The following is an 11,935-nucleotide window of genomic DNA, read 5'->3' on the forward strand; positions in this document are numbered from 1 at the left end:
TGATAGTACATTTCTGAAACAGCTGTGCACACTCGAATTTCCAGAACTCCTGGGGAACTCCTGGGGATTACAAAATAATAATAATTGTGAAAGCATTTATTTTTGGCTGTATTGCAGTGTGGGGACTTGCTTGGGCTATTAAATTACCAGTATTTCACTATCTTTCCAAATAGAGATTTGGTAGTTGAAACAGGGTAAATGAACCTTCAGTTTAACTGAAATACATTATTTAGAATAAAGAATGTTGTCTGCTGTTTCCGTGATCGCAGCTTAGTAGACATTGCTCTTCTAATTTTCAGCTAATTGCTTTTAGCTTCTTAATTGTGCATTTTCAGTACAGTACTTGGACTGAGTGAAAAAGTGTTCCAAGTCTTCTCATTTAACCAGTGAGTTGTCTTTCCATCTCAAGGTGGACTTCTTTCCTCTCTGGGGAAATTGTGGAAGCAGACTGGGGGTTTTCCACAGAGGAAAGAGTTCCTGTTTTTAAAGATGAGTGGCTGCTCACTGGACATGTGTCATTGCAGGGACCCTCTGGCACTTTACATGGGTACCTCAGGCTCCAAAGTCTGCTTGGCCACCGATTAGCCTGAACATTTGAACAGTTAATATATCAAGCAAACTCTTTGTGCCCATCAGCCTTCCAAACCAAAAAGTCCTGATGAAGTTGAATTCATGTGGGAAGGTTTGCTGAGGAAGAGGAGGAGAAGGAGATCACGGCGTCGGGAAGAGAGGACAAGCTGACAAAAACCTGCTGCATGCTGGATCCCAATGGTTTTCCTTTCAGCATAGGTTTGGGATTTGCTTGCTTTAAAAAGGGTCAGGACAATGCAGTCAAAGGACATGCAAGACAATTCACAGAACATACTGCCACAAAATGCAAGTGTTTAAAGACATATTTGGCAGCATGGTTATTTTATGAAGACTTGCTCGCTGAAACCAATGCTAGGCTTAGAAGGCAAATGACTGCTTTAGAACTGAAAGCATAATAAAGGAGAGTTTTCTTTAGAAGTCATAGCCCCAGAATGGATATCTTTTATCCCATTCTGCTAAACTACACAAACAGACCTCCTGAAACTAGTGGTTTGTGTGTGTGTGTGTGTTCAATCAAGCAGTGTTTCATGAGTTGGGCTTTAAAGTATTGCAGGTATTGACAGTTTACCAAGGTATATAAGTGTCAGTCTGATGTTTAGCGAACAACTTCAAAACCAGGGCTTTCAAAGATAAGCTGGAAATCTTGCCAACTATTTCTGCAAAAATTGTTCCTAAGGCATATTCAAACATTGCTGCCACTCTTAACGGGTTGCAGCTCTCCATGCAATCTGCTTCCGCAGCACAGCAAGGTTATTCCTCTGTGCTCATGGCACAGGACTCAGGTCGCAATATTGGCTCAGGGCCCAAATATGCAGCTGCTCTGCTCTTGGGACTGCTCCTGTTGAGCTCTGTGGGAATCCCACAGTGACAGCAGCAGCTGCAGCTCTGGCCCATTAGCTATAAAATGTTTAACCCTAGGTGGGTTACCTGATGGCTTTCCAGTATTTCAGATGACTCGAGAGAAAATCTAGATAAAAAGCAGGAGCTAAAGGGGAATTGGCTGTGCTGACATTTTGTAAATGAGTAAATGGTCAGGGTTTTTTTGTACTTCTTCACTGAAAGGACAAATACACTAAAAAATAAATGAAGAGATAATATGATTTTTTGACTCAATGGGTGAGAGACTTAAATTAATTGTCATTCATTAGTGTCACAAAATTTTTTACATCTTTTTAAAGAGATTTCATATACGTAACTGAGTTAATTAATCTCTGTGACGTCCATCAAATGGTACCTTTCCCTAATTTGACTTTCTAAAATTAAAGTTCAAAGAATTTTAAGAAATGCTGTAAAAAGAGTAAAAAAATGTACCCCACAACTTAAATACATCTGACATGCCATTTTGAAACACTTCAGTAGTTCGTTCACGTAACCAGGGACATCCCTGCCCCCGATCTAACTGCGGGACAGCAAAATTGGTCCTTAAGCTGCTCCCTAATGACAGAAGAGGTTGTGACCTACAGTAACTGAGTCATCTGACGCCCATGATAAGGAACTGGTTTCTGAAATGTCAGTGCTGCTCATTCAGAACTTTGTTCCTTGGTCTACGAGAACTGATAAGAGGGACTATCACTACAAATGTTGACGCCCAGGAAACAAGCTCGCAGGAAAGTCAAATTCTAGAGAAACAGCAAAAAAAAAAAAAAGAGGACTTCTGTCCATAACCACAGGCAATGAGCCTCTCTCATGGAGATGTGCTGTGTCTCAACTGATGGATATTATTCAATATTTTTCTCACTCAGTTGGGAACTTTTTCCTGCCTGAGAATCCAATAGGAATTTCAGGTAGCTTTTGAGGAGTGGGAATGCATCACTGCCATCAGAGGGCAGGAAGATAAACTAAGCTGAAAAAAGCCACAGCTGCTAAAGGTGTGGGAATACCAGAGCAGGAGGGATGACAGAGGAGTTCCAACAGCTCAGGCACCACCAGGTCTCAGACTACAGGTGATCATGACTACAGGGAGGAAGGCCTAGGATCATGTACATCATGTCCCAGTGTCTGACTGCACTCCCTAAGGAGTCTCCACATTCAGGTTAATTTAAGCAGTTTAAATTCAGCATAATTCAAGGTGGTGAAGAATCAATGTATTTTTAGCACAGTAGCTGCTTTCATAGAATCATAGAATCACAGAATGGCCTAGGCTGGAAGGGACCTTAGAGATCATCTAATCCAACCTCTCTGCCATGGGCAGGGACGCCTCTCAACTAGATCAGGCTACTCAAGGCCTTATCCAACCTGGCCTTAAAAACCTCCAGGGAGGGAACATCCACAACCTCTCTGGACAATTTATCCCAGAGTCTTGCCACCCTTGTACTGAAGAATTTTTTTCCTAAGATCCAATCTAAATCTATTTTCTTTAACTTAAATCAATTTCCCCTTGTTCAATCAGTGGACACTTTTGTAAAATGTCCCTCCTCAGCCTTTCTGTAGGTTTCCTTCAGGTATTGGAAGGCAGTTATAAGGACCCCCACAGTCTTTTCAAGACTGAACAATCCCAGTTCCCTTAGCCTATCCTCATAGCAGGGGTGCTCCAGCCCCTGGATCATCTTTGTGGCCCTCCTCTGAACTTATTCCAACAGATCCACAACCCTCTTATGGTGGGGACACCAAAACTGGAGGCAGTATTCGAGATGGAGTCTCACAAGAGCAGAGTAAAGGGGGAGAATCACCTCTCTTGGATCTGCTGGCCACACACCTCTTGATGCATCTCAGGATATGGTTGGCTTTCTAGGCTGCATGAGTGCATGCTGAGCTTCTCATCTATCAACACCCCCAAGTTCTTCTCTTCAGGATAACTCTCAACCCAGTTTGTGCCCCATTTGTATTTGTGCATGGGATTAGCCTGCCCCAGGTGCAGGGCCTTGCATTTTGACTTGTTGAACCTCATGTCGTTTGCACTGGCCCATTTCTCAAGCCTATCATGGTCCCTTTGGATGACCTCCCTTCCCTCAAGCAAGTCCACTACACCATGTAGTTTGGTGTCATTGACAAACTTGCTGAGGGTGCATTCAATGCCATTGTCCATGTCACTGACAAAGACGTTGAACAGCACTGGACCTAGAACAGACTAGACTTCTGAGGAACTCCACTTGTCAACTTGCTTTGTTCTGGACTTAAACGAATGTGTTTAGAAAAACTTTTTTTTTAAAAAAAAGACATTAAAAATTCACTCTGGCCTTTCTGTTCCTATTATGGAAAACTAGTAGATTATTTCTACAAACAAGTAAAACAAGCAGCCAGCTTTTGGTAATAACAAGAAAGACATTGACCTGGGGTAGTCCCTGTAAAATCTGTAACTGAAAGATCCTGCCAAGTTATCAGGAGCTTTCAGGACAGGTAAATCTTCACCAGAAAACAGGTGAATATGCAGATTGGGTCAGTTAACTCCAATTAGTTTCTTAGGCTGAAACACTAATGAAAGCATGGAAAGCTGTAGTTTTGAGCTCAAAGGAAAGCTTGCGGGGAGCTGGGGATCTAACATAAGATCAAAACGGGTTCATCAAAGTTCACACTGAGTCACTTTATTCTTTTTCTACTAGTTTAACTACATTTGCTAGGGCAGGTTAGGAAAGTCTGCCAAGAAATCACTTCCACCCCCAGTGAGAACATGCAGGAATGTGGGAGACCTCTCAGGCTCCCAGGACACGGGATAATAGCCACTTGTGATAAAGTCTCTCCAGAGACTCTGCCTAACACGCGCATGCGATGAAGTGTTGTGATTTCATGTCAAAGCCGGCAGGCCTGCCGGGCTCCTGTCCCCGTGGTGGTGCACCCGTGTGGGTGTAATGCCATGTCTGCTGGGCCTGACTGCCAGAGCACGTCCTTGTGCTCCGCTTTGTTCACTGGTGCCTCTCCCAGTCTAGGCTGTTGCAATTCCTAAGCTTTTGGTTTTGATCACTTGTCCTTACTATAACTTACGGCTTCAGCATGTTTTAAGTGCATGATTGCTTCCTTTGATTTCTTCTCTAAGAAGTTAAGATCACACACTTCAAAGGCAACCAGCTTATCTCTCAAAAGACAGTAACCCTTATTTTACCTACCAAAACTTCAGTTATTTTTGCCTTTCAAAACCATTTCAAATTCTATTCTACTCTACTAAGCTCTGAAACTCAGTAGTGTTTTTTTCTGTGCACACAATTTAAAGAAATTAGGAAGTCAGGATTCCCAGACCATAATAACATGGACTGCCTGAATAATTGAATTTAGTCCCACCAACAAGCACCAATTCAGCTGTTTGTTCCGGGGAAGTCTGCTCTACTCCCTGGTACACACCATGGAGCAGAACATAATGCTAAATTCCACTTCAGACACAAAATTTATACCATAATAAAAGACTAAATGCTACAACTATAATAGGCCATTGGAAGAGAAAGGATATATGGAAGGTATGGCCATTGCCTTAGATGCCTGAAATGGCAATGACTCCCTTAAATTAAATTTTCACATTCTCACAGGTACCTAACCCATTGTATAGCAGGCAGCACAGGACTGTAGTGGTTCAGATAGCAGAGGCATATAAGGAATCTCTTCTTTCAGCTACTGTAGAATAATAAACTAGGATATCAATTTTAAGACAGGCAATTTAATTGAAAATAGGTCAATCAATGATTAATGCATTAGCAGATGTAAATTGGCAAATTATTACTGGTAATGGAAAGGTAGTTCCAGTCACCTATTTCCACTGAGTGTTGCTGCTTATGGTATCATATGGGCTGAGACTGTAAGCGGAGAGTTTCAGTTTTCCACTTGGGTTTTCCTATACAATCTTGCTAAAGTTTCTTAGGATACGGTAATCTTCCCCCACCATTAACCTTCTACAGATGGAGGTCTAGTTTAAGCTAAGCCTTTTTAGAGAGTAAACCAAGCTATCTCAGGAGAGGTATCTCAGAGATGGGATGAACTGCCTTCTGAGTGTGTCTCTTTCTGTTTACTGCAGAGAGAGCCAGTAGACTTTCAAGCCTTAAGCAGCTCATATGGAAATAGGGAAGTAAAAAAGGAGACAAATTGCAGCCCTAACACTTCTATCAGCCACCCACCTAAAAAGCTGCGGAAAATGCTTCCTTTCTGCACAAATACGCAGCACACAAACAACAGTTGCAAAAGATTCAGACTTCTTGCTGGAAGAATGTACAATTTATTAGCTCATGATTTAATTAGGATTGATAGCTCAGCAGTATACACAACAGCTAAAATAAAGCTATGTAAAGCTTTGTATAACTACATTCTTCTTCAAAGGTTTGCCTGTTTTGATTTTTCTTTGCTGTTATCTTGTTCGGCACAATTTGTTCTTAGAGCAAGTTGAGAGAAGAGTAAACAACTAGTTTGTAGCTGAGCAAGTAAAGATTATATGTTGATGTCTTTTAGCTGCTGTTTTCTGTGAAGTCTTACACATGTAAACCATTTACTGAGATCCAAGAAGAATACCTATTAGTGTAAAGGTGCATGATTTTTTCAGGATCAGGGCCTTAGCTATATAATCTGCTAGCATCTAAAAAATTAAAATAATTTCTTGTTTCTCCAAGACTATTAGAAAGTTAGAGTTTGCACAACTCCTGTTCTAATAATCCTTTCCTAAATGACTCCATTTTGTTGTCAACAATTTTTTTTTCCAGAGAGAAAATTGAAATATCTGAACACTCAAGACTGTTGAAATGTATACAACTCGAGGTCTTGAGTTCAGCGCTGTGTTTTTCTCCAGCATCTTTTCATGATGACATTTATCCATTCATCTATTATTCATATATGTTCTTGTTCCATATCTACCTGAAGTGTTATTTGTATCTGAAGTACGTGAAAGAGATAATTGCATCTGTCACAACCATCAGACTCATATGCTTCAGTAACAAAGAAAATTCTGACCTGAAGGAAGTTTAGCTCAGGTCACTGATGGGTGATATAAAGACTTGCTTTGATATTTGAGCCCTGCGCTTTGGTCACAACAAGCCCTGGCAGGCTACAGGCTTGGGGAGAAGTGGCTGGAAAGTTGCCTGGTGGAAAGGGACCTGAGGATATTCATCAACAGCTGGCTGAACATGAGCCAGCAGTGTGCCCAGGTGGCCAAGAAGGCCAACATCATCCTGGCCTGCATCAGAAATAGTGTTGCCAGTAGGATTAGAGAAGCGATTGTCCCCCTGTACTTGGCACTGGTGAGGCCACACCCTGAATCCCATGTTCAGTTTTGGGCACTGCAGAATAAAAAGGACATCAAGGTGCTGGAGAAGATCCAGAGACAGGCAATGAAGCTGGTGAAGGGTCTTGAGAATAAGTCTTGTGAGGAGCAGCTGAGGGACTTGGAGTTGTTTAGCCTGAAGAAAAGGAGGCTGAGAGGAGACCTTACTGCTCTACAACTACCTGAAAGGAGTTTGTAGTGAGGTGGGTGTTGGTCTCCTCTCCCATGTTACAGCCAATAGGAGAAGAGGAAGTGACTTCAAGTTACTCCAGGGGAGGTTTAGGTTAGACATGAGGAAAACCTTTTTATCAAAGACCGGAACAGGCTGCCCAGGGAAATGGCAGAATCACTGTCCTTGGATGTATTTAAAAGGGGTCTAGATATGGTGTTCAGAGACATGGTTTAGAAGTGGGCCTGACAGAGTCAGATAACGGTCAGACTTGATGGTCTTAAAGGTCTTTTCCAACCGTAATGATTCTGTGATTCTAATTTTACAGGCCTAGCTGTATAATTGTCTTAGAGCAGTAATGCCATCTTAGTTCATACATTTCCTGCCTCATACTTGTGAACCTCAGCCTGAAAACTACCAGGGATGTACTAACTGCCCAATCTGTAACAAACTACAGGTTAGAAAATTGATAACCAACCTCTGGGGAGACCTCTGTTATTCCAAACTGGGATAGACTCTGATGCAAAATGTTGATATTAAGGGAACGCAGCACTTCTTCAGAAGGGAGCGCCTCAGAAATTCCTGGTTTTCTGTTCAGTGGGGACACAAACAGTTCCACACAGTTCTTTTTCCCCTAGGAAAATGAAAAAAAAGCAGAATCATAGGAAGGGCCTGAAATTACATAATCTCTGCTGCCTATAGACTGTAACTATATTTCCAAACTCAAAAGTATGGAATACAGAAGCCACAAAACTTTGCTGTCACACGACTCACCCGCTCTGTGAGAGTATACCTGTCCCTTGACTACTTAGAATCCATCTGACTGTGCACAAAAATGCAAATACTGTACGTGGGCACATGTACTTCGTCTCGTACACTGTTGACAAGGTACCGTCTTCCTGAGTCTAGTACCATAAAACAAGACAGTCAATGTAACGTGGTGAGATTAGGAGCCATGGAATGGGGTCAAGGGCAAAGTTCCAGCAGGGATTTTAGCAGATAGTTCATCTGATCTGAGATGAAATGCAGCGTTGTTTTAGAAGGTGGTCCTTCAACAGGAACGCTTAGCATAATGCTGTGGTATTTTGGCACTGCTTTCTAATCCTGTGTCAACATCTTATAGACACTACAAAAAAGTATAAAGTCCTTTTAGTCTACTGCAGTGCGACTCCTTAAAATGGCACAACAAAATGCAAGTATCAGAAAAGTCACAACTGAGCACAAGGAGAGATGGCCAGAGGGTTCCTCTGGTTATGACAGACCAGAACAGCACCTGAGACCAGCGCTCCAGACAGTTCTCATGTCCAAACAGGGTGTGGGAACTTGGGTTCCCCAGGGGTCTGGTCAATTTAGCTGAGTCTGTGATGTAAAGTCCAGACCTGGGGGGTTCCACACACGCAAGGTAAGGTTGGAGCTACTCCTCGCATTGCTGCCTGTGACGGCAAGAGTTGCGCTGGTCTGGTTGTTTGCTATTCATCTTTATGGGATGGGAGAGATCAGCTCAAACCAAGTTAATCCAGATTTCCCCTGCCTCCTTCCCCTCACCTTGAATGTGCATCATTATCTTTACCAAAGTGAGGAAAAAGACATCTTTTGTTATTATTAAAATACCTAGTTTTGCATTCAGAAGTAGAGCTGCACGGAAAGCGATGCTTTCAAAAATATTTACCTTAAATCTGCCCTCTGTGGTCTCACATGTGGTGCTGGTCCATCTGCTCAATAAGATTGGTGTTTTGTAACTCCTCTGTTTAGGAGTTCCTCTGCCCATCAAAAGGTCTTTATGGGAGGAGCATTTACTGGGAAGGTTAAGGAGACACTAGAAATGCCCAGTTTATATTTTTTGGCACACCATGTGTTGTTACATGTAAGAGACTAGCAGGACCTCTGCTCTCCCTGTGCCCAACCACATTCTGAGTGCTAGGCTGCCGATCACTTCTGACAGCTCCTCACTTTGCAATGAGTCAGCTTCAGTCATCTAAACTACCTCCAAAGTCAATGGAGAAAGACTGGCATCTCTAGGCAATTATTTAATCTGTCCTAAAATAATCAGGATCTCAGTGCCTCTCTCCTCCAGTTACCCTTCTCTATATTGCTTTTATAGAGATCCTAGATGAGTAGCTTAGACTATGCTGAAGTGAGGTGAGATGAATTTTGATGTGCTCTACTTGCTTGCCAGCACTCTGCATGAGAGGAACTGTCTCATGCTAGAAGGATGAAAAGTGGGAATAATGTCTCCTAAGATACATTTTTCTTCCTTGGGAGTTGTGACCGTGTGCGATTTTTAAAGTAAACAGGGCAAAAGTTTGCTTTCTTTTTTATATCATTAAAATATTAACTCCTAGCAGACTTTTACAGATGTTGAGAAGACTAATTAACAGTACTTACTGTATTCTGAGCTACAGGCAGATGACATTATCTTTTGTGTTAAATTTATGTCTAGTGGGGTTTTTGATAGTGGCAGGGGCTATGGGAGTTGGTCCTGTGTAAAGCTTCCGGAGCATCCCCTGATGAAAACTCAGACCCACCTTTGGCCAAGGCTGAGGGAATCAGTGCCTCTGCAGTAAACATATTTAAGAGGGGAAAAAAACTGCTGGGTGAGTTCTTTTGTGTTGAGGCATTCCTCGTTTTGGAGAGCACAGGGATGTGAGAGAAGCAACCCTGTGGACACCAAGGTCAGTGAGGAAAGAGAGGGAGAAGTGTGCCAGAGAAGAGATTCTGCTGCAGCCCATGCCAATACAACAGGCTGAGCCTCTGCAGCCTGAGGAGATTAATGATGGAGCAGAATCCCACCTGCAGCCCGTGGAGGACTCCAGGCTGGAGCAGAGGACCGCGTCCTAAGTATGCCGTGATTCCAAGGGCAGCTCATGCTGAAGCAGTCCATCACTGGAAGGACTGCAGCCCGCTGGAGGGACGAACACTCGGGTAGTTTGGGAAGAGCTGCAACCCTGTGGGAAGGACTCACATTGGAGAAGTTCATGGAGAAATGTCTCTTGTGAAAGGGACAACACACTAGGGCAGGGGAAGAGTGTGAGTGATCCTCTCCCTGAGGAGGAAGGAGCAGCAGAGACAATGTGTGATTGTCTGACCACAACCCCCATTCCCTGCCCCCCTGTGCCACTGAGGGGAAGGATGTAGAGAACTTAGTAGTAGAGCTGACATGGGAACAAGGAACGGGTTGAGGGAAGGTGTTTTCAGGATCTAGTTGTATTTTTCTCACTATCTTACTCCAATCTGATTGAAAAATTGGTGATGGTTTTGTTGTTTAAATTAAATTAATGTTTTCTCCCAAAGTCAGCTCTGTTTTTAGCCTGTTACCGTAATGGGTAAGTGAGCTCTCCCTGTCCTTAGTCTTGATCCTCAAACCTTTTGTTATATTGTTTCCTCCTCACCCCAAAAAGGGGTGGGATATGAGCTAGCGAGTGGCTGCATGGTTCTTTGTTGCCAGCTGAGTGGGCTCAAACCATGTCTCCTCCTCCCTCAGATGAGAGGAGAAACGGAAAAGTTACAGGGCTAGTAGGAAAAGAAATAGCATGTTTCTTCCGCTTAGTTACAAAATTTCCACAGAGCATACTAAGCAAGGTACTAAGTGACTTACTAAGTTGAAATACACGTTCCAAACTCTGGACCATTTCTCTTTTAATGTTGCTTTTCTCTGAATATGTCTTTCAACTTTTCTTTCTGGTTAATGTAGGGGACAAAGGAGATTTAGCATCACCTGTCATGAATGAGTGACATCCCTGGTGAACATGAAAAGGCCTGCATTGCATTCCTATTTATCCTTTGCACTGTATTTTTTGTGTGATCGTTTCTTGCAGAGACATTATTCAAAGGAGTTCTTATAATCCTTTTTGATGTATACAATCCTATCAAGCTATCAAGGCAGAAAATATTTTTATGCTGAACCTGTCAGTTTTCTTCTCTAATATTCAGCCAGCGTGTAGAACAAAACAAAGTAACTCTTCTTCCCTCTGCAATGTGAGTTGAATGCTAGCAATATACACTTGATATTGAGGGGTTTTGTGTCATGGCAAAACTGTTATAAAAAGTCAACAGTGTTAAGAATGTATGCTCTTCACCATACACAGAAACCATACAATGACAATGGCTTTTGAAACCTTTGTTACTAGAAGCAAATTTGGCATCTTCTTTTACAAAAATACCATTGCCTACAAGATCATTTCTGAGCATAGATTGTTACAGCTGAATAACAAAACACTAGTATCATGAGAAGACATTTAATTTACTAATGGAAAGTCTGAGAATAAATTATGAAGATGCCTTTGAAAGGCAGAATCACATTTACTTTCTGAGCAATATTCAACCTTTGAGAAACAAAACACGAATAAGTGTTTCTTAATGAATGTCATGTAGAATTGCATTGTAACAAAACTAAGGGATAAGAAATCTGCTTATGAATAGGACACAAAAGAGATTTATTTGATTTATTTTTTCTCAAGACTGTAACTGGGAATTTCAAAATAAAATATAAATCATTTTGTAATGGAGATCTATTTTTCAGTTAAAAAATACTGAAAAAAAGTATTTTTCTGTCCTATTTTATTGCACTTTTCATAGCGACAGGAAAACAAATTTAAGAGGATTCAAAATAACCAGGTACATTTTATTATACACAGCCCATTGGTACTTACAATGAGTCTGTTGATATGAACTTGCTGAGGTAACAGCCCCAGTGCTGCTGCCACTCCTTGGCGAAATATCCGAAGCAATGTGATATTCAGCTTGTTTACATCCATTTGCAGTGTCTGAAAAACAAAACCAGTTCAAATTAACTCCTTGCTCAACACATTCACTTCTCAAGTTGGCTAATCTCTGGTACTCTTCATTAATTTACTAATTGTTTACTTGCCAGAATGATAAGCTATGCAATCTATTTGCATTGCAATAAAGAATAAGTCCAAAGGAAAATTTAAGCATGTTAAATGCTGCTTGTTAGCAAAGTATCACGTTTTCTCAGCTACGTTCACAATAGGGTCCAGAATTTTTTG

At 41.8% G+C, this 11,935-nt stretch overlaps 1 protein-coding gene across 1 annotated transcript in view; it reads right to left on the reverse strand.

Annotated features, from left to right (window-relative positions):
• The window catches only part of LOC104278496 (receptor-type tyrosine-protein phosphatase R-like), a gene marked incomplete at its 5' end in the record, with an annotated part of 19,313 nt that extends 7,621 nt beyond the window's left edge, over positions 1-11,692 (reverse strand). Inside the window, 2 exons of the mRNA XM_009875489.1 lie at positions 7,408-7,563; positions 11,579-11,692. Of these exons, the coding sequence (XP_009873791.1) occupies positions 7,408-7,563; positions 11,579-11,692 (270 nt within the window). The remainder of the gene's footprint in view (positions 1-7,407; positions 7,564-11,578) is intronic.
• Positions 11,693-11,935: the final 243 nt, after the last annotated feature.

The sequence above is a fragment of the Apaloderma vittatum genome, unplaced genomic scaffold (genome assembly GCF_000703405.1).
Source record: "Apaloderma vittatum isolate BGI_N311 unplaced genomic scaffold, ASM70340v1 scaffold6798, whole genome shotgun sequence".
In the NCBI taxonomy this organism is placed as follows: domain Eukaryota; kingdom Metazoa; phylum Chordata; class Aves; order Trogoniformes; family Trogonidae; genus Apaloderma; species Apaloderma vittatum.